Genomic DNA, 23,399 nt, shown 5'->3' on the forward strand with positions numbered 1-23,399 from the left:
AGTAAAGGTAGGTTACTGTTGACAGTGCTGTGTATCAGATGAGTAAGATAATGAAATGAGGGGATATAAATATATTTGTAAATTCTGTAGCTGAACCGTACCATCCAAAATGCCACTACTTGAATTCTGGAGTGGTTGATAGGAAGCTTGAAATTTTGCTATTTCATTAGAAAATCAGGATGTGTAGTGGATAACAGATGATGTGAGAAGACCTGTCCTCTCTGAATAAGCTATACTTTATATTTCTCTGACACCCAAACCAGAACTTGTCTAATCTAATTTTATTAATTTTACAAATTAAGCTTTTAGGATAAATTAAGTGTCTCTGCTTAATTTTTATAAATACAGGGAGACAGGCCCACATGCTGATCCTTCAATGCCATGAGTTGTTTCAGCACAATTACTTTCCACTCGTGACAGAGGGAGAATACGGACCTAACGGAAAATACAATACATTTAGGTCATGAGAACTAGGTGAGAGGAAATCCTTCCTATCCTAACATAAAAAATGTAGTTAAACACCATATTTGTAATAATCTTTTTTGCTTCAGTTAACAATTTTTGCATGCTACTTCAGTGTTTTTGGATATGTGGAAAATGAAATCCAGCAGGAAGCTGGAGCAGATTCAGCTTCAGTAAGCTACATTTTGCTTCCTAAGGGCCAAGCATTGTTAGATGCCCAAAAGTGCTCAGAAAAGCTTGGTTCATGTGCACAATCTAAATTGGCGTATTGGTATTTGTGTTTAGGACTCATTCATTTGAAAAATGTAATTATGAACCAGTCTGGTGGCCTGTTTTGTGATTTAATTTTGTAGAATGTGAATGCTATTACTGATAACAATTTGTTGGAAATAATGGAAGATTGGCAAGGAGGATTACAAACATGCTGAAGTGACCTGCAGGTGTAAAAACCCACATCTATCATACTAATTGTTGTTTAGCCTTGTGTGTTGGACAAGTAGAACATCTGTGTTTAGATAACGCAGGCCTGTGATAGGCTCAGAGGCACCCTATCAAACGTGCTGGAGATTCCTGCCCTGCTGTGAGAAAGATCAAAGCACAGTGCTAAACTACGCCTGCGCAAATCCCTGAAATACAGGTGAAAACAGCAGGTTCGGTGATCCTCTAGCATGGGCTGAGCTCCGTGGTGCCTGTGTCCCCGCTTGTGTGCCTCTGCGTGGGTGCTGCTTCAGGGATTCCCCCATTTGCAAGGTAATGAAAATAAATTTACTCTTTGCATTTCATCCGCGGTTTTGTGGTTGTTTCTGCATCCTGCCTGTGCTGACCCCACACAATTACATTAAAGAATAACTAATAGTAAGAAAATTAGAATCATTGCTATTGACTTGCAGGGCTTTTCATGGAGCAGCGTGCAAGATGTGTGTCCCTTTTGGCCAAAAAAGTAATTTTAATGTCCCTAAGTGACGTGTACTGATGGTGCATCATCCAAGCATAGGCTAACCAGCAAAATGGCAGAGATGTTAACAGTGGAACTTCTGCTTTTGTAGATGTCAAGAGTGGGACTTCTGGTTTTGCAGCATCTTCTCTCTGATTCTCTGTCTCCCTCTCCATATTTCTCTGGTCCTGCAATCTAGTTGATTGCCCCAGACAAGTCCCTGCCAGGTACTGCTGGGTTCATGAGATGCCCAACACAGGGCACTGACTCTTGGGCAATTGCAGTGAGCTTTCTGTCTCCCTGTCCCAAAATAGGAACGCATGGAGAAAACCTATCCAGCCAGAGCTGGATCAGAACGAGTAGAAGATGGTGATGGTGACTGTGAAGTAACTTTGGGAGAAAGGTGGGAAGAGAACAAGGAACACTCTTATTTTCCTTCCAGAAGAAGTCTCAATACCTGCAGGGAAGCTAGACACCTAGATGCGGGGGAGGTAGATTCCTCAACAAACAAGTGAGGACGTTGTGGATGGAGTAGGCAAGCGAAGAGCTAATCAGAAGAGAAGGAACATAGCAATCATCAAAACAAGGCTTCCCTGAGGATTTTATGCAGGTAGAGGGTCTTCCTTGGCAGGACACTAGTATTCTGCAAAGGCATTTGTTGAGAATTACCATGACTCCAGCTGGGACATCCATCTTTTACAATGTCTCTGGCAGAGGGTTATCCCTTGCCTTTCCCAACTCAAAATGCTTATGGGCTCTGCACAACTTGCATATCATTCATATCTTTCTGCCTGTTTCTTCATTTTACCATTAATAAATAATTTTAAAAATGTTACTAATTGCAAGGTGTGTTTGCATAAGTGCTTCTCCCTAAGTAGGCTATTTATCTTAGTGGGAGGCCACAGAACAAACAAGGCCTTTGAGAGTTGGTGGCAGGTGGAGGGTGAAGATGGAGTTAAGAGAAACAGTAGGCATAAACATCAGTCAGAAAGAAGTGATTCCCACACTCTCACATACTTAAAAAAAGAGCACAGATCTCAGTTTGCTGCCATCTTTTCCTCTTTGCTTTTATTGAAAGTGTTAGGACATCAGTCAAACTTGATTTTAATTGTAAATCATAGGTCAAGCTCAACTCTGCCCCTATGGACTTTTCTCTCTCCTACAAGTGTCCAATCATCCAAACCATTGACTTCTGACAGCTGCCAAAGACATCATGGGAGCTTTTCTGGAAAAAGTTCAGGCTGCCCAGGAACTACTTTCTGTCATAAGGCTACACAAGATAAGTTTACTGAGAAGAAAAAAAAAAAAAGTAGTGTAACAGTGTTTTTGTTGAGGTGGATTGCTCTGCACCAGGCAGCAGGAGGCATGATTTCATGGTCTGAGTCAGGCTGGAAATGTGAGGCAGGCAATCATCATAAATCCCCCCAAACCAGCCAGGATTCATGGGACTAAGACCACAACCATTATTTGTGTGGAGCTAGAGCACAATTCTCCCAAGTGATGAGGAACTAACTGGAGACAAAAGGGTATGTGTGTCCCACCTGTAGCACTAATGCATCCGAGAAGCCTGGGAAGAGAGCACTGTATCCTCTTTCGTGTCTCCCACTCATAATGTGATCATAAATTAAAAGATATAATGATGAACTGCAGTATGGAAGTAAATAGTACCTAGTAACAGTAAAATGCACAGACACGTCCATTGATAAGGTTGTTTAATAGAATAGAGTACTTTATGTTGGAAAGGAGCTCTGGTGGTCACCCAGTCCAACCTTTCACTCAAAGGAGGGCCAACTTATATCCAGTTGCCTGGGCTTTGTTCTGTCAAGTCTGGTACATTTGCAAGAATGGAGAGTCACAACCTTGCTGGACAAGTGTCTTTGACCACCCTCATTGTGATTTTTTTTTTTTTTAATAATGTGGATATAGATGAAAAGTGAACAGGAAATGTATTCTGCAAATGTTAGGTAATCGTTTGAGGAATTCTTGTAAAATTAACCTGATGAAAATTAAGAAAATGTATCTTGATAGTTTCATGAATACAGAACAGTCCTCATAAATGCAAGTTCAGATGCCAAGGCTGTGTACTGTTCTAAATGGGTATAAATCCAGCAAAAAACCCCTATGGGTTTAATTAAAAGTAGATTTCAGCACATGAATTTTACAGAATGCTTTGAATAAACTTGTTTGTATGCAAGTTCTCAGCAATGCAGAGCACTGAGCTCAGAGGACGTTCAGCATAAAACACGAAAATGAAACTGGAACTGCTCACAAATTCCTAAGAAACTCGGTGGTTTCCTTTTTAGCTAGTTGTTTGATGACATAAAGCCTGAATAAGATCAGCCTACAAGCTCTGCTATCAGTGCATGTTTTAAACCGATCGTGAGAACTGGAGAGTTTCTGCTGTCATGCGAGTAGGATAGAGCCACTTTGTAAGACTTTGAAAATCTTAGCGGTTATGTGAACCTGATTCTTCCAATGACTGCATAAAGATCTGATGTGAGTATAACACTGCTAAAATGCAAATCTATATTTACTGTATGTATATTTACTGTATCTGACTGGCAGATTGCAGATTTTTTTTTTTCTGAATTCTTAAGATTTGCTTAAATTATTTTCAAATTATTTGTGGGGAGTGGACTCTGATTCTTAACCAGAGATTGGATAAGTCCTGATCCTAAAACACAGGTCCGTATAACTTCAAACCCTGGGGAATAAAGTGTTTTAGAAGCTGAACCTGTCTTGCCACTCAGTCTTCTGTCATAGGCAAAGGTGCTAGCAAGCCTCTTCAGCGTATGCATTGGGCTGCTGCTGTTTGTAAACCTTTCATTCTGAATTTCAGGGAAGAGTTGTAAGACGAAAAAAAAAATCTGTATATATTTGTATCTATATGTTCCTGCTTACTTTCTTCTAGTTGTTATTAAACCCTTACCTGCAGATGGTAAGTTGTTTTGATTGTACAGCAATTTTGCGGTCTTTCACCTTCTGCTTTCCCCAGGAGGAGCACAGGCTAGGAAGAGGAGAATTTCTTGTGTTTCTCTGAAAAGTCTTTCTTCCTGTAGAAGATGGAGATATAAAAGAAAATTTGCAGTGTGTCGTGCTGTAGTGTTAGCCTGTATTCTCCAGTGCTTCTGCTAAAAGCTGAAAGGCATGTGTTCTCTAGAATACACAGCTGCATTTTAAATATAGTTAATGACATTTTCTGTAACAAAATTTCAACCCAATCTTATCCTAACATGGCAAAAAAAAAAAATTGAATATTCGAGGTTGTGTTAGAATTATTGTATTTGATGTTGAACAAAAAAAAGTGAAAGAGAAAAAGATACAACAGGTGACAGTTAAACAACACAGGGAAAGTGAAAATTCACAGCAAGGGTGAGCAAAGAAGAAAGTGAGAAATGATATCTCTTCACCTGAAAGCTGAAGTGGGATGGAGAGCAGACTGAAATGATGCAAATAGGCTATCACAGGTGACGTGAAATTAAGACAGAAAGCAATGGACCCAGTAGCAGATAGACTGCATAGTGAGGTGGACAAGGGACTGCAGTAAGGGTGCAACAGCAGAGAAGGAACAGCAGGTGAGAGTGTGTGTGGGTGAGGTGGGTTGGAGAGAATGAGGGCAGAAAAGCATGTCCACAAGACATATTAAGACAGGCCTGAGAAATGGACTTTGAACAAATATTAAAATGCATTGCTAGTTTTTTTATGAAATCCCTTAAATAGAAGTAAAGTACCTTCTTTCTGATAGTGAGGTATAGAACACATGGTTTGTGTGAAGATCTAATGTTGCCTTTTTTTTTTTTCATTTTCTGACCTAGGATTTTTTAACTTTTTTTTTAAAAAAAAAAAAAAGATCTTTCAATGAAAGGAAAATGAGCTCAGTCATTTCATGACGAGGTTGAAAAGGTTGTGTCTTTTTTGCACACATGAGAGTGTTGAAGGGAAGCTTTTGAAACCACAAGATGCACAGAAGACAAAGGAGTTTCAGTAACAGAGAAAGACAAAGAAAGCAAACAGTGACTGGATTTCCTCAATCTTTTGCAGTGTACATATGCTTATGAGAAGATAGGCTGTTTTCCAACAAAATGAGCATAAAACTCAGTTTCATGCAGGAAGATCTGAATTACATCAAAACAATCTTAGGCATGAGAAGCAGTACAGTCCCATTAGCCCGCTCTGATGCTTTCTTTCAGCCAAAAGGAGCTAATCGTAGAATCATAGAATCATAGCACACAGAATCACAGAATGGTTTGGGTTGGAAGGGACCTCAAAGATCATCTAGTTCCAACCCCCCTGCCATGGGCAGGGACACCCTCCACTAGACCAGGTTGCCCAAAGCCCCATCCAACCTGACCTTGAACACTTCCAGGGAGGGGGCACCCACAGCTTCTCTGGGCAACCTGTTCCAGTGGCTCATCACCCTCATAGTGAAGAATTTCTTCCAAATATCTAAATCTACCCTCCTTCAGCTTAAGGCCATTACCCCTTGTCCTAGCACTCCATGCCCTTGTAAACAGTCCCTCTCCAGCTTTCCTGTAGGCCCTGTTTAGATACTGGAAGGCTGCTATAAGGTCTCCCTGGAGCCTTCTCTTCTCCAGGCTGAACAACCCCAACTCTCTCAGCCTCTCTTCATAGGAGAAGTGCTCCAGCCCTCTCATCACCTTTGTGGCCCTTCTCTGGACTTGCTCCAACAGCTCCATGTCTTTCTTAAGTTGGGGACCCCAGAGCTGGACGCAGTACTCCAGGTGGGGTCTCAGGAGAGCAGAGTAGAGGGGCAGGATCACCTCCCTCCACCTGCTGGTCACACTTCTTTGGATGCAGCCCAGGACACGGTTGGCTTTCTGGGCTGCAAGCGCACACCACCGGCTCATGTTGAGCTTCTTATCAATCAATACCCCCAAGTCCTTCTCCTCAGGGCTGCTTTCAATCCATTCCTTGCCCAGCCTGTCATTGTGCTTGGGATTGCCCCAACCCATGTGCAGGACCTTGCACTTGGCCTTGTTGAACTTAATGCATTTTACATGGGCCCACCTCTCCAGCCTGTCAAGGTCCCTCTGGATGGCATCCCTTCCCTCCAGTGTGTTGACCACACAACACAACACAGGTTGGTGTCGTCACCATTCAATCCCACTGTCCATGTTGTCGACAAAGATGTTAAACAGCACCAGTCCCAATACTGACCTGAGGAACCACTCATCACTTGGACATTGAGCCATTGATCACAACTCTCTGAGTGCCACCATCCAGCCAATTCCTTATCCACCGTGTGGTCCATCCATCGAATCCATGTCTGTAATTTAGAGACAAGGATATCATGTGGGACAGTGTCAAATGCTTTGCACAGGTCCAGGTAGATGATGTCAGTCACTCTTCCCCTACCTACCAATGCTGTAACCTTGTTGTAGAAGGCCAGAAAATTTCTTAGGCATGACTTGCTCTTAGTGAAGCCATGTTGACTGTCACCAGTCACCTCCTTATTTTCCATGTGCCTGAGCATAGTTTCCAGGAGGATCTGCTCCATGACCTTGCCGGGCACAGAGGTGAGACTGACCGGCCTGTAGGTCTCCAGGTCTTCCTTTTTTTCCTTTCTAAAAATGGGGGTTCTGTTTCCCCTTTTCCAGTCAGTGGGAACTTCACCAGACTGCCACAGCTTCTCAAATATGATGGACAGTGGCTTAGCCACTTCATTCACCAGTTCCCTCAGGACATGTGGATGTGTCTCATCAAGTCCCATGGACTTGTGCACCTTCAGGTTCCTTAGATATTCTCGAACCTGATCTCCTCCTACAGTGGGTGGTTCTTCATTCTCCCAGTCCCTGCCTTTGCCTTCTGCAGCTTGGGTGGTGTGGCTAGAGCACTTGCTGGTGAAGACTGAGGCAAAAAAGTCATTGAGTACTTCAGCCATCTCCATATCCCAGGTAACCAGGTCTCCCCTTTCCTTCTGGAGGGGACCCACATTTTCCCTCGTCCTCCTTTTATCACTAACATACCTATAGAAGCTTTTCTTGTAGCCCTTGACATCCCTGGCCAGATTTAATTCTATCACAGCTTTGGCTTTCCTAACCTGATCCCTGGCTGCTTGGATGCTTTCCCTGTATTCCTCCCAGGCTACGTGCCCTTGCTTCCACCCTCTGTAGGCTTCCTTTTTGTGTTTCAGTTTGTCCAGGAGCTCCTTGTTTATCCATGCAGGCCTCTGGGCGTTTTTGCCTGACTTCCTCTTTGCTGGGATGTGTCTCTCCCGAGCTTGGGGGCAGGTGATGCCTGAATACTAACCAGCTTTCTTGGGCCCCTCTTCCCTCCAGGGCTTTGTCCCATGGTACTCTACCAAGCAGGTCCCTGAAGAAGCCAGTATCCGCTCTTCTGAACAGATAACCTGAAGGGTAGTGAGCTTTCTGTGCACCCTCCTTGCTGTCCTGAGGATCTGGAACTCCACCATTTCATGGTCACTGCAGCCAAGGCTGACCTTGAGCTTCACATTCCCCACCAGCCCTTCACTGTGGAGAGAACAAAGTCCAGCATGGCACCTCTCCTCGTTGGCTCCTCTATCACTTGGAGAAGGAAGTTATCATCAATGCATTCCAGGAACCTCCTGGATTGCTTATACCCTGCTGTGTTGTCCCTCCAACAGATATGGGGGTGACTGAAGTCTCCCATGAGGACCAGGGCTTGTGAACGTGAGGCTGCTCCTATCTGTCTATAAAGGGTCTCATCTGCTCAGTCTTCCTGTTTGGGTGGCCTGTAGCAAACTCTTTGTTGACTTATGGGTCAGGATTAAAGGCAGGGCAGGGGCAGGTCACACTATAGCGGGGGTCTGCTACAGGCCACCCAAACAGGAAGGCCATCCAAGCAGGATGCCACGTTAACACAGCTTCATTGCTTCTGGTATTCAGATGAGTTTATCTTTCTGGGCATTGTGTTGTGCTTTGTGCAGGCACTACCTTTGCAGTACAAAAATTCAGAGGCTGTAGAAGGAGAGGGAATAGGAAAAGAGTGATCTGAGCTGATATCTGTAATGTTATAGAGTACGTCAGAGGCAGAGCAAAAATATTGAATGTAGGAATGAACAAATCAATACCAAGATCAAATCTATAACAAAGTCCATCAGCTCAGGACTCCTCACCAGTCTTTCAGATCACCTGCAATAAAAGTTTGCTAAAGTGCACTTGACAGTTTGTGTGGAGGTGGCCACCTGGCCAGCCCAGTGATGTTACTCCTCCCAGCTCCCAGCTGTGAAAATGCAATGTTCCTGCTTTCTTCCAGGAACTTTGTAAAAACACCTGTGTTATACCTGCTAAAACTGAGCATGATCACATCACAAGTGCTATCAGTGTGCTAACTTGGTCTGCAGGGAAATACAATACAAACAAGGGTCTGTCTACAATCTTTATTTAACTTTAAAAGGATCGAGTACCCTTTCCTTAGTCCTTTAATCCTTTAATCTTTCAGACTGAAGTCTGAGTGATTATTGTGAACTTCTATGCATGTTTGACCTCTGCTTTAAAACTGGAGAACAATCAGTGTGCTTGGAAGCTTGTTTAGATTTTTCAACAGTTCTGGCTATTCTAGTGGAAGATATGCTCTTGATTTACAAAACTCTCCTTACCTACTGCTGCTAAGTGTCATTAAGTAAATGCTAAATGTGTTTACTGTTCTTAATCATCCATTCACTGGAATACAAATATTTTAATAATTGAAATGATGTTTCCAGGAAAGGAAATGATTTGTTAGACTATAAGATCTCTGAATCAGTGACTGTGCCTCCGGTTGTGTTCCTTTAGTGGACAGCATAAAGAAGATTCATCCTGCACAGGATCCTTTGTTATTCTTGTGTTGGCAGCAGTCATCATAGAATCATAGAATGGTTTGGGTTGGAAGGGACTGTTAAAGGTCATCTAGTCCAACCCACCTGGAATGAGCAGGGACAATCATAGCAAGGCTACTAACCAAAGGTAGTGCCAGAGGGTCTTGTACTGAGGTCTTATACTAAGATGCTCCTTTTACCTAAGAAAAGCACTATGATCTTTTAGATACAGGGATGAATTCATGGAATTTAATTCACAGTTCACATTATTCGGATGTGGGCTTCAATATTTATTACTAAGGAGTAGATTGCAAAATATTATGTAATTTCCAGGTTCCTTTGCTTACAAAGCTGTCTGCAAATTCTTCAATATTATCAATATTGTGGTAGTTGTCACTGAGGTCAAATCAGTCCTAACACTTCTGACCAGACTGGCGCCAGTCTCCCCCGTCAGCTCACTGTGGTTCACAACCTGAGTATTCCCTGAAAATAAGATCCAGTAGGCATAACAATAAACATGTGCCAAACAGGTCTATACAAAGCACAGCTACTTAAAAGAAGTATCCCAGCCGAAGTTTAAGCATATAGCAGAGTTTGATGTTGCCCTCCTGCCACCACTGTTACCTCCTGAGAGCATCCATCTAACATACAGCTGCTAGGTCAAGCACCTTTTCAATTCTGCCTTTAGAACTGAATGAAGTATGTACTTTATGTTAAAAATTGAATACATTGAAAACAATATTGGGGCCCAGGCCATACAGCTTGTGCAGTTTGAAATGGGAATGCCAAGTCTAAATTTTCTGAGGGAACAAGAAACATCTTTCTCACTCTTTACCAGGAGAATTTTAGGCAACCACTTGAGGTTTTATGTGAACCGGTGCATTCCATTGGCCAAAAATTAACTTTTTTTTGGAGATGAGTGTTATACACCCTGTGGGTATATGAGCCGGGACCAGGACTTAAGTCATAGACATGATCAACTGAACCAAAAGGACGAAAACTATACACAGTGTTGTTTTGACCTTTGGTGCAATTTCAGCAATCTATTATCATTGCCCTCCAGATTTCACTCAGCATTCATTAAGAAAACTTATCATAATATGTTCCTTTTGGGCCAAAGAGAGTCAAGTATGGGTTTCAACTTAGTATTTTCAATAAAATAAAAAAGATGTCCATGCATATTGTCATGTGTTTGTTTTCATTGTTCCCATTCAAATTTTTAGTCTTGGGCCCTATATCCTCATTGGAACTATTACAACTCAAAAAAGTCACAATGGTTTTTAGGTATGTGATGCTATGGTTTTCACGACCTCAACCCTCAAAGGTTTATTCAGCTTCATTTTCATAATCACGCAGCACTGTGTGAAAACTTGCTTTTTCTTCTGCAGGTTGGTCTGGGAAATTAATTTACTGACATGATCTGAATTGCTGTTGAAATGTCATGCAACTTCCTCCTGTTCTCAGATGTGGATTTCAATTCCTGACTTTGCTGCCAGGACCACTAAGTGCTGATTTTTATGGTGCAGTGTTCCTGTGTTAGATCCCTATGAATTTCTAACAGACAGATGATGAATATGCTTTAGAAATGGCCTTTTGCTTAAAGGGAAAAAAAGGCAGTGCTGTGCACAAACTTGTTAGGATTGTTGTATACACGGACTACTACACAGCAGGGCATGGCATATGTTTTCTAGGTAGGCTGTGTGGAGAAGTGAGCATAGCAGGAGATTGAGCACAGTAAATTTCTTTATAGTATTAACTGTGAGACACTGTGCTAGCTACATAATGAGTGACAATTAACCCAGCTGTCAGGGAAGTACAGGATCTTTGTTTCTGCATCCAAGAAATGGAGATACTGATGCTTATATTGTTTATTAGCTCCTTTCGGATACAGCTAAAATAATTACAATTTATGACACATTAAGTAGTGGCATCTCAACATCACCTTTAGCCATGATATCAAAAGATTAACATCTAAATTTCCAGGAAAAGACCTCTAATTTTGCCTGCTAACTTTGATAAATCTTGAGCCTGAGGTACTTGTGAGGTACTGAGAGCTCAAAGGTGGAAGCAATCAGAAAAATTCAGCACCTGAGAAAATCAGAGCCAGAATGTTTCAAGTTGAGCCACAAATGAATGGGGAAGTAAAATTAAAAACCCTCTCCAGTAAGTGTAGCTCCGGGGAAGTCTAAAATTGCTCCTTTTCTTCTTTACTTCCTTATGTTTATTTCTGGATCTCCTTCACTAATTTTTCAGATTATACTATATGTTAGCATGCTTAATTCAAAGTAATTCTTCCTTAATATCTATTATCACATTAATTTTGTTATAAATGTTGTCCCTGGTTTGGGGGTTGGTATGTTTGGGGTTTTTGGGGGGTTTTTTTGTTGTTGTTGTTTGGTTTTTTTTTTTAATTATGTTGATCTGTATACAAAAGCAGGAACAGTATTTTGCGTGTTACTGGAACTGGAAGATACTCACTCTAAACTTGGGCTTTCTCTTTTTCTCCTTTATTCAGGGCTGTTGGTTTACCGTCAGTAATACAAGATACTTTGTACATGTCAGGCACCGTCACATGCAAAGTGAAAGAATTAGCAGCACTATGTCTTAAAATCTAATCCATTCTGAAGCAAACTTCAATTTACCCATCCCAAGATTTCCAATACCTCACACTGAGTTACAGGTATCTGTTGGTCTCGAGGTTAAAGAACTCAGAGAATAAGTATCCTCAAAAAGGTATGCAAAGCAGAGCTGAAACAAAATCAGTGTTAGCAATCTTCTACACTAGACAGATGTTAGTGCAGGCAGTTAAAGTCTGCTTGTGCCTGTTCATGAAGCTCTCCTGCATGTAAGAAGCCAACTGCAAGTGATTTTTATTATCCATGGGTAGAGTTTCAATGTGAAGTTGGTGTAAAAGCATTGCCCTGTCAGACTACTTCAAACTGCTTGCAAGCTACAGATTCACCCAGCCTCATGGGTGAAATTGTGGAAATGTTTTCTTTTCCTTCATTGCCACAGGTCAGTGGTTCGTATTCCATGTGTGTGCACTGCCTGTTTTAATCAGGATTTTCTTTGTTTCTAGTGGTAGTCTAGTGTTTGTTTCTGGTTTTGCTGATTTTCAGCTGCAATGGGCTTCAAAGGCTAGCATGGCTCTAATCCATCTCAGTGGAAGGTAGTTGTTGCAAGTTCTGATGCAATCCTGCTTTTGTTTCAGATCCACCTGGGAAAATGTTTCAGTTCCTCACAATGCTGTTGCTGGAAACACAGCTCCATGTGGTTTCAGGTGAGAGAGAAACTGCCTTTCAATTCCACCAGCAGAACCAATGCAGCAAATACTGCTACGCCCCCAGTACAGGGGCTTCAGCACCTCCAGTGATACTTGCTTGAAGAGCCAGTGATGTCTGAGGCCCCTGCTTTGCAACGTCTTACAGAAGGCACTGTGTATTAATTGAGCACGGGATAGATGTCCGTCACTTTCCACAATCGAGCTTCTTTAAAACATAATGTATTGACATCTGAGGGAACTTCTCTTTTGAATGTCACTATTGATATTTCCATGTGCTTCTGAATTAAATCTACCAATGTATGGTACATCCAATATTGAAGTAGTAACAAGGTATATTGAATGATGTATTATAAATAAGTCTCCTTTATCAAGACACTTTTAAATGGTAAAACAATATGGATTTCAGAATTAGTGAATGGCTAAGAAGATTATTTTGATATACTTTCTGTAATACTGTTGCATATATCTGAGAAGACACATGGAATCAAATGATACTCACATGGTCCCAGGCTTGTGGAAGACTGTAATTGCTAGATAGCAATTCTTCAAAGTTACACGTGCCTATGCAGTGCAACTCTCTTTGTTTCACAGGAGTTACACTGGATTTTCTCCTCGTAAGGGATAATGAAAGTAGATTTACTATTTCCACAACTAACCGTTGCTTTTTCCCAGAATCCTAGGACATGTAAGATACAACCATAGTTTCACAGAAGTGCTCCCTGTGTAATCACTGACAGCCTTAAGTTATTTCTAAAATCTCAAAAACCCCCTTGCTCGTTTTGTCCTTATTTTTCAGACTCTGTAATCAACACAGAATATAGATGATTTGCTACAAATACTACTACCACGGCAAAAATGTTAGTGTGAATAGGGACAAAAAAATCTTAGAACTTTTGTCAAACCAGTAACCATATGCCTGACTACATTACACCTTTTTGCCGAGTTTAAAGAAAATCAGAACATATTTTAATACAACAAATGAAATGGTTTTCTTTTCCTGGTGTAGCTTTATTTACAGTTGAAGTTCCTCAACAGCTATACATTGTGGAGTATGGGAGCAATGTGACCATGGAATGCAGATTCCCTGTGAACGGCTCATTAAAGCTAGGACTCCTGACTGTTGTTTGGGAGCTAAAAAGGCAGGGCCAGACGAAATCAAAAGAAGTGTACACACTGCGCAATGGGAAGGCATTCCCTCCATCCCAACATCACGATTACATAGGAAGAGCAGCACTTCTGCACAATGAACTGCAATTGGGACGAGCTCTCCTTCAGATCACCAGCGTGAAGATCACAGACGCGGGATCGTACCTTTGTCTCATTGACTACCAGGGCGTGGACTACAAGTACATTACTTTGGAAGTAAAAGGTTAGTGGCTGAATTGAATATAAGCATGTATTCATTAAGGTGTTTCTACTAAATTCCTACAGGCTTGTAGAAACTGATTAATTTGGAGGAATTTCTTGCTAATTCACTCACCAAGACCCTGTGCACAACCCGCAGGTGAACCAAAGCAGTTGTCTTAGAGGTGACTAGCCTTCAGTTCAGCGGCCAGCTGAGCTTCTCTAGGCGCAGCTTGTGCCAGAGAGGGAGAGCGACTGCTCCCCCTCCATCCTTCATCCCTCCTCCTTCTTCCCACACTCTCTTTTCCAGTATTCCCACCCCCTGCCTCTCAGTTGACCCCTGCTGGGCCACCTCTGGCCGTTCCCTAAAGTTTCTCAGAGGTGCTTTAATTTACTTACGAGCCCTGCTGCAACTACACATGTGGCTGGGAACTCCCCGAGTGACTGCAGCTCCCAGAGCAAGGGCATGTGATTTTCTGTGTTCGTCAAAGCCAAATGGCCATTAGTATTAGTAATAACGGGTATGTTACTGGATAGCATGACAGACCAGTCCTTTGAAAGGCCTCTGGTGTTTCCCACGAACTGCAGTATGTCTATGTGATACAAGGCAGCACTAATTTCCCACCTGGGCATTTAAATAACGAGCTTTGTCAAACAGAAAAATGGATACAGCCATTTTAAAGATCCATGTTGGTTCCTCTGAACTGTCCTCACAGAAAGTCTAAGTTCATTTTGTTCTAATATGATGAAAATATCACACTTGTTTATAAACTATGGTAAAACAGATGTTAAACCCAGCCTTTTTCTTGAAGTGGCATATTCAAAAAGTGAAAATGGAGTCCCATGAGACTTCACTTGTTTCCTCTGTATTGATAAATTATAAACTGAGTGTCAACTGCTGCCTCGCATAAAGTAGTGGAGTAAGTTCTGTCGCTGTAGGTGTGAGAAGGATTGAATAATGAATATTGAATTGTTTTACAAAATATCCTTCATCATTTCAAGTAAATATACCTCAGATACAGCCACAGACAAAATATTAAAGGGAAGTAGGGAAAGCGAAGTGGGAAAATAACTACTGGTGCATAATTTCATGCAACTTCTTATGCAGCATCCTACAAGACAATAAACACTCAAGTAATGAGAAAACCAGATGAAGACAAGTTCGTTTTTATGTGCCAGTCAGAAGGCTTTCCTCTGGCAGAGGTTTTCTGGCAGAATGAAAAGAACTTCAGTCTCAGTGGATCTGCAAATACCACCTATACACTGACCGCAGACGGCCTCTACAATGTCACCAGCACCCTGACATTCAAACCAAATATGAGTGAGAACTACAGCTGCGTGTTCTGGAATAAAGAACTGAATGGAGAAACTTCAGCCCGCATCTCCACTTCAGGTTCGTATCACCTTGAACTTGTACAAGACAGAGTGTTTGTACATACATCGTGTCCTGTGATCCATCACTGGAATTCAGTTCTAGAAAACAGTGTAATATTGATGCTCTGGAAAAGAAACAAGTCAGTATCACTTATGCTTTTGAAGCTTCAGCTAGCTCATGCTCCAACAAGACAGTCTGTCATTTTTCTGTATATTTTAATTTTAGGGTAGCCCCCATTATTTGGCTGCCAGTACAGAGGAAAGTCTTTAATCTGCATGGGTGTATTCCCTGATCTAGACTCCTAATTAATTGTTCTTCAGATGGGATACAGATAAATTGCAGCAGTGCTCACTCAAATGCCATACAAATGAGAGATTTGACTCATTTTTTGTAAAGCTTCTTACAGTGATATTGCAGAATAAAGTATTCATAGAATGAGTGTAAAACACTACGTTGGTAAATTTTAAGAATCTTTTGTTCAGTCAGAGCAAGACTTTGGAGAATCAGAACTGATAACTTCATAAATGATGCCTGGCTTGTAAGTTATAAATTTACTTTCTTTTCACATTTTTGACAGATTTAATGAGTACAGAGTACAGTGGACAAAAATCCCTGATCTTATTTATCATCCCCACGTGTGTGATGGTAGCTGTCCTTTGCTCTGCACTAATAATATTTCAAAAGAGAAAGTCATTCAAGAACGGGCAACCCAAAAAAGGTACATTTTACTTCAGATAGTGGATCTTTTCACTTATTCTTTATTTTTCCTGTGAACAAACTTGGAAATTTTAGTAACACTAGGCACGCTTCTGTGATTTTGGTCACATTTTATTTCTAGATGTGCTCTAAAATGAGATCTTGGATCATTTGAATTGGGTTTTATTTTCCTCACCTTGTTGCTTACATGAGACAAGGTATATGGGAAGGTATTTTTTTTTTTTAATCTGAGCAGCTATTGCTTTGGCTTGGGTAAGGAGTGCTATAAAAACATAGTGTGAACGGTGTTTTTCTTCATGGTTACAAAGACATTGTAGCTACAGCATATGACACACAACTTTTTGGTTTTGATCTCCATTAAGACTGTGTAACTAAAATGGTATGCTGTATTGGACTATTACAAATAATGTTCCTTTTCTTGTTTGCAAGTGCAATAGTGGAGAAGTAATGAAGCAAACAGGCTATTATTCTTGTCTTTTCTTGCATATGAATAGACTCCAGTAAACTCAGACAAATGTATTTATTATCATGAAATGAAAGTCTTGCTATTAAAGACTTCAGAATTTGGTTCAAAATTTGTAAAAGAAAAGTAGTGTAGAGAAGTTTATGTATTTGGTATGAGTTAATAATAAACTTAAATGTGCTTAAAGCTCAGTTTAATCTAAAAGTTTGTTGAATTGTTTCTTTCAAATCTAGAAATGTTTAAGCTAAATTTGTATATATTTACTTTAACAGACAGGAGAGGAAAACTGAACCCTAACCTGAAAGATGAGAACAGTAAGTCATAGGTTTTTCTGTATTTATGCTTACAGCCTTTTCTCTCTTACAGACAAAATCTTTATAAATCTGTAGATGGCAACTTAAATAATGTTACATCAAAATAGAGGCTAGTTTTTAATTTACATTAAACTTTTCTTCAATTGCTTAAAAATGCAGTATCTAACATTCTTACAGGTGATGTAAAGATTTATGTACGTTTGTTCCCTTTCACTGAGAAACAGGTAGCTTGCATACATAGCTTGGTATACACCTCTGTATACTAACTGCAGTTCTAGTAGCCTCAGCTGAGTAGAATTCACAGAGAAAGCTGGTTGCTTTGGAAGGCATCAAGATTTTTGTGGTCATAGTCTGTTATACTTTTGGCTCAGGCCACAGGTTTTAACAACAAATACCTCATTTATCTGGAATATTAGATCATCCACTGAGCCACTCCTCACCTTATGAGTAAATGACTTCCCTAGTCAGGGATTTTTACATTGCAGAGGGAAGGTAATGCCTAAAAAAGTATCAGGATGCATGTAACTGTCCTGTACTAAAATTGAACGGAAAAAACCCCAACAAACCACCATAGAAAACTATGAAACAGAATGATAAGAAAGCTCTTAAAACACCTACTTATATAAATGAGTTTTGTTACCTGTCAATAAAAGTCTGATAGGTTAACGTATTGTCAGGAGAGAGGCAGTGGCCAGTGTTAGGTACAGAGGTATTGGGTTCAGCTGTAATTCCTTGGTGTCCAAGCAGACCCAAACACAGCCCATTGAGGCCAGCCCCAAGGCTGCCTAATGTGCTCCAGGAATATGAATGATTCTCCCCTAAGGAGCAAAATTGGAGCAAAACTGTGATGCAGCTGACCGAGCAGCCTGAAGAAACAACACACAGCGTTTTCTAGACACATAGGCAGCTTTGGGCTTTTCCAAGGACAAGATTTACTTGAGAAGCCACCTGTGTTTCTCACTGCTGAAAAAAGTACTCCAAGAAGTTGCCAGCTTAAACAATAACTTCTGTAGGTGAAATGAAAACTAGGGATTGGATGGAGAGGGCATGAATTCACTGATTCCCATATCACCTCAGGCTGTAGCGCTTGCATCTTTACCTGTAGCTGTCCATTCCACTGCCATCAGTAGATACTACAGTCAAAATTACACTTTCAGAAAAACAGTTTCACCTTTCAGAAATCAGCACTTGCTGTAGTCAAAGGCCCTTTCTTAGTTTTCATGTGATGGTGTAAAACTTCAGTGGAACTATGCCATGTGCAAATGAAGAAAAGCTCAAGACAAGCAGCAATCTGGAGGACAGTGTTGGTGCGTGTCTGGACATAATTCCAGTGCACGTTGTCTGAGCATGATGTGGCTTCCCGTGGCTTTTAGTATTACTGTTGTAAATTTTTTTCACTTTTTAGGCCCTAGCCTCCTCTATGTACTTACTGAAATGAAGAAATTAAAGGAGAGGTAGCTGCTTTTTGTGGTTTTGTTTTACTTCTTCATTTTAATGACCGAAAATCTTAGTGCAACATGCAGGAAGTCATATGACAAACATTTATACTTCTCAGCATCATATATTTTTAAGAAACACTGGAAAGAACCTTTTTTCCATGATGAGTAGGTAGTTGAAGCATAAAAGCCGCAGATACTTTACCAGAGAGCCTTGGAAATGACCCACATGGCCCTGGTTACAGGAACATGGATTGTTCATGTTATCATTTTAACTTACAGCTCAAGCTGTATCAGCACTGAAGATATAGGGCATTTGACCTCATTACTGAAGTTCCAGTTCTGCAAACTTTTATTCAGATGCACAGATTTTACTGACGAGCATTCCACTGGATGTTATCTAACCTGATTTCAGTTTTAATATTTCATTTATATGGCTGATAGTCAGTGATAGCTTTGATGTAATAGAAAGTTCAGAATTTGGACCACAGATAAGAGAGAGAGAGTTCTTCCCTCTGAAAATATTGCAACAGGATGTCTTTGTAATTAATGGAGTCATTGTAACTTCAGCATGACCCAGAAAAGCTTGCATACAATGAAGATAGAGCTTTGACTCTTTAACACTCAGTTGTTAAAATCAGGCTATTTATTTGCTTAAATTATTGCAGATTTTAAAAATAATACTATTTCATTTTCTTTCTTTAAGGAGATGACTTTAATTCTCAAACTGATGCTTTATAGTTGTCAACTGTCACAGCTTCAAGAGACAGTTGGGAGCGTGGGTCTGTGAAAACTCTTCATCTCACATGCCGTAATTTGCACTTTTTGCATCTGTTTTTGGGGACTTCAAAGGAAAGTTGCAGCACTTTAGCTTTGGGATGAACACTGAACTCATGGGGATTTATTGGCAGTGCAGCAATGGAACGCTATGCCTCTTCAGATACCATATCTTGAAGTTACTGAGAATTCTGCTGTCATGAAATGTGGTTTACCACTGTGAAGAGGTTATCTGAGTGCTTTTGATACACTTTACTTTTGGACTTACTGTTGCTCAAAAAATTTTTGTTTAAGAATGCCTATTAACTGTTCCAGTCTCAGGAATGGTGCTTGGATTCAAACATCTTGTGGGAATTTGAATAAAAGCCGTACATGCTATCTTATGTCTAAACAGTCATCTTTCAGATGGACACATCATTACATGCCCGTATCTCATTTCCAACCTTTCCAACACATTAAACTGGAAAATACCACAAGTACCCACCAGCACGGCAATATATGGAAGATATTTTATATCACAAAAGCTAGAAGAGGTTGAAGTTAAAGGACAGACAAAAAAAAAATAAAATCCCACCAACAGTAAATCAGCATTATGTCACAGAAGAGAATTTCAATGCACAGTCTACATAAAACCCCATAAGTAAGTCAGGTTAAAAATAATGAACTCTGATGCTATGTGCATGACAGTAAGAGTTTTATATTTGAACTGATTACTCAACAGAATTTTCTTTAGGAGGAATTTGGAAGCAAAAGTGAAAATGATGGTCAGCCAGATTTCTCCACTGATTATTTTTAAACAGTTTCTCAGAGGAAAAGATGAGTCTTTCCCATGCCAGGCGCTTATCTGGTTTACCTCCCATTACTGGAATGGCTAAAAATGACTCATTCAAGTCCAAATATGCTGTGCGCTGTGCATAGCTTCTACAGTGCCAGTTTTGAAAAAATGCCCAACAGGAAACAACTTTGTATCTTAGATGGTCATCAGATAGTGAAGCAAGGACACTGGGTAGGATTTGTCTATTATTTTCAAAGAGCACTGGCTCTGCATTTTCTCCTAAGATAGACGTAACAAGATTGAAGAAAGGTGTTCACAAGGAAACTACTTTTGTCATTATCCTGCTCTTGGAAGAGTGCTATCTGTTTGCACAAAAAAATATCGTCACCAGTAATGTTAAGTTTTCATTCATAGCACTTGCTCTGGATTACTTGCTTTGGAGCCATTTACGCCAGCACAAAGTGGACCTACAGTGCTGCTAGGAGACCAGAAACACAGCATTCTCACCCTCTTCTGTTTCACCAGGACAGCTGACTTTAAATAGCAGGGCTGCTGTTGATTTTACTTGTGGAAGAGAAAAATGAATCTCTCTCTGCCATCACCTCTGCTGTAACATCTATGCATTGTATCTTTAAATACTCATTTGCAGCCATTGGAATCAGCTGAGACAAATCCGCACCAGGCTTGCTATGTCCTTGCTGACATGGCAAATCAGGTAGCTGTCAGAGAATCAGAGGCAGCTTCTTGAAGCATTGCTTAGCTTCAGCTGCAATAGCAGCTTGGGGACTGCCGTGGCTTGCACCATCTAGGAATACTTAAGGGTCAGTGCATAAGGTCATGCAATTTCTCCCCGTGCCAGATTTGTACTCCGTTGGGAAGAACAATGAGCCCCTCCTGTCAGCCATGGTGAAAAATCTAACCCACTGTGTTCCCAGAAGGACTTAATTTTGCATTGTTCTATTTCTTTTTTCCTCATAATCATAAAATGGAAGTAATTCAACCATAAATAGTACATTACAGCCTTTGGAATTAGATTACGGTGATTATCATTGTTCCTTACTGAAATTAAAGTCATCTGGACATTATTTTATGCCGCTGAGTAAATGTTGCCTTGGTGTGCGCAGGGAAGAACAGGTGTGGGCAGCACTTCCTGCCAATTTTACAGGCTTGGCAAACACTACCATGCTTTCTCTCTTTCACCTGGCATCCCTAGGCAGAGGCAGCTCAGTTTTGCACAAAAATCCTATGCCCTATCCACTCCATTTCATACGAAAGGAGCAATAGTATTGTTTACTGTGATAACCATAAGAATACCCAGATATGTATCTTGGTTTACAAGTTTCTTTTTTTTCCAGCTCTCACTGGATAAACATGAACTGCAATAAAAATCAGGATGACTGTGACATCTTAGTATATGAAACTTAGCTTGTCAGCAGCTTGACCAGTCTACATGTGTCTATGAATTTATGCATGAGTTGTTTTTTACTGTAAACCACTGAGCATATGATACGTGTGTGATACGATGAGTCTGTTCTTTCTGCTTCAGCTACTCTTTTACATGCTGTTATCTTGAAACAGCTGAAGTAAGAGGTTTTAGATACAGATAAATTGCCTGCAAAATGTTTGAAGGGTTTGGCATTGGTTTGTTTTTTGTTGTTTGGGGTTTTTTTTGATAGTTTTAAAGTTTACAGTGAGTCAAGAGCTGATATTAATAGATCATAAAATATTAGATATTTTTTATCACCCAATTTGCCCGTTGCTCCTGTGCTAAAATGGCAAATATCTCCCTGATAGTAAAGCAGGTCAGAGAATTGCAAAAGTAGTGTTCCTTAGCCAGATAGAAGAATTTAATACTTTAAAACTATTATTTTATACTTGCTTGTGAAAAATGATCATTATTAAAATTCAGTGAACTATGTTTTTGATGACTATAAACCAGTGAGTAGAGTAGATTCTTTACACATCTTTTCATACAAACATTACACCAACTTTAACTGAATCCATACCTTTATACAGTACACTAGCATGCTATTGCTCATGATGTTCTCCTAGTTGGGACAAATGTATGGAGATGAATAGAGGAGGTACATGTCAGAAAAGTAACAGAAGCTTCCTATGCAAGGTATGCACTATGCCACTCTAAAATGCCAGTTGATAGTGCAAGTAAGTTTTAAAGTCAATCCCTACAAACTAATCTTCATATATGTATATACTTTAAGGAATCACCATTACTGAAACAGATCTAATTTCAAAGTTGTTTTTTCTTTCTATGGGGGTAGGGGTCAACTGAGCAACCCCCAGAAGTCTCTTCTAACCCAAAAAGTGACCTCTGACTGTAAATTTGTTGTTCAAATTTGCTTCCATATCCTAAGTAATTATCTGACTTTTCTCATAGTCCAATGAAAGTGTTGCCTGAAAGCATAGCCCCAGATCAATGCCTGCCATCTGGTTTGACAAGACATCCTGGTTTCCTGCAGCACTGTCAAGTGTGTCCTGAAATACTGTTTTATAGTCCGTGCACTGTAATATTTCACTCAACTTCAATATGCAGCCATATGGTAAAAAGTAGCTGATGCAGGTAGGTGCACCATGCAAACATTGTTAAAGTGACTGGAAAGAAACATTAATCGAGTTCAGATGTATTTACTTTTGGCTTTTATGTTTACTGCCCTTTTTCTGCACTGAGGTTTGTTTACTCACAATCCTCTTTCCTTAATGGGCTTTTCCAAGTGAGAAGTGAAATGTCTTTCACGCAAAGTCTGTGTTAGAAACCACTTTACATAAGGAAATATAACAAACTATATGCAGTAGAAAGAGCGGGTTTAAGTGTATTCCTTACACATGTGTTTTTCAAGCAATGGGGCAAGGTGATACATGAGTCTCAGCTGATGAAGACAGGGTTTTCTGTGGCAAGGCAGAGAATCTAGTCAGAAATTTAGAGTTCTAGTTGCAATGGAAATGTTGGTAGCAAGAAGATTGCTGTGCTACTGAACTACTGTGTTAGTGTATGAAATCTACCTTTTTTCAGGTGAGATGATGAACATAGTCTTCCCAGATCTAAAATAAACAACTGTTAGTCTTAATGATGCTCCAGCTTGGCAACAGTTATATCAAAATGCTATGCTGATAAAGGGTGAAATAACTCTCTTTCCACCTTGTATTCATGAAGCAGTAAAGTAAAACCTGGCAGAACAAAGAAGCCAGATATTGGTGAGAAGATGTATAAACCTGAGAATGTCACTGAGAAGGGAGAAGCTTTTGGTGGGAAAACGGGACAGGAGAAGGGCAACAACTTTTGTTTTGAGAGGGACCCAGAATTTTTGTAAGAATAGTAAAGCCAGATGAAGCACTGTGAGCTCAAAGAATTTCCTGGTTCATAGAAGAAGCCATGAACTACTGAGGGATGGTTCTGCACATCCCCAAAATGTTGCAACCTTAGTCCATGGAGCTGTCTTAGACTGGTGAGAAAACTGAAGCAGCAAGGCAGCTGTAAATTTATTGAGCAAAAGCAACATATTTAGACCTCCATGCAAAGTCTTTGATTTTCTGTATGTTTGTCATGCACACACCTCATGCTCGTAAAGAATTGTGAAGTACAATGTAAACCACAGAGCGTAGACCTTGCTGAGATATTGGGAAAGATGTAAGAGATGGAGCCTACTTCTGGACTTGTTAAATGCTCAAAGCCAGGAGCAGAATCTGATTCAGCAAACTGAGAGAT

The 23,399-nt window shown here is 40.4% G+C and overlaps 1 protein-coding gene across 1 annotated transcript; it reads left to right on the forward strand.

Annotated features, from left to right (window-relative positions):
* Positions 1–3,055: 3,055 nt before the first annotated feature.
* LOC129199877 (programmed cell death 1 ligand 2-like) lies at positions 3,056–21,247 on the forward strand. The gene is made up of 7 exons (XM_054810989.1): positions 3,056–3,892; positions 12,406–12,474; positions 13,484–13,846; positions 14,930–15,214; positions 15,774–15,914; positions 16,649–16,690; positions 18,833–21,247. The coding sequence occupies exons 2-7, from the start codon at positions 12,420–12,422 to the stop codon at positions 18,865–18,867; spliced, it is 921 nt and encodes a 306-aa protein (XP_054666964.1). The 5' UTR covers positions 3,056–3,892; positions 12,406–12,419; the 3' UTR covers positions 18,868–21,247.
* The last annotated feature ends 2,152 nt before the right edge of the window (positions 21,248–23,399 follow it).

Source organism: Grus americana, chromosome Z (assembly GCF_028858705.1).
Source record: "Grus americana isolate bGruAme1 chromosome Z, bGruAme1.mat, whole genome shotgun sequence".
Lineage (NCBI taxonomy): Eukaryota > Metazoa > Chordata > Aves > Gruiformes > Gruidae > Grus > Grus americana.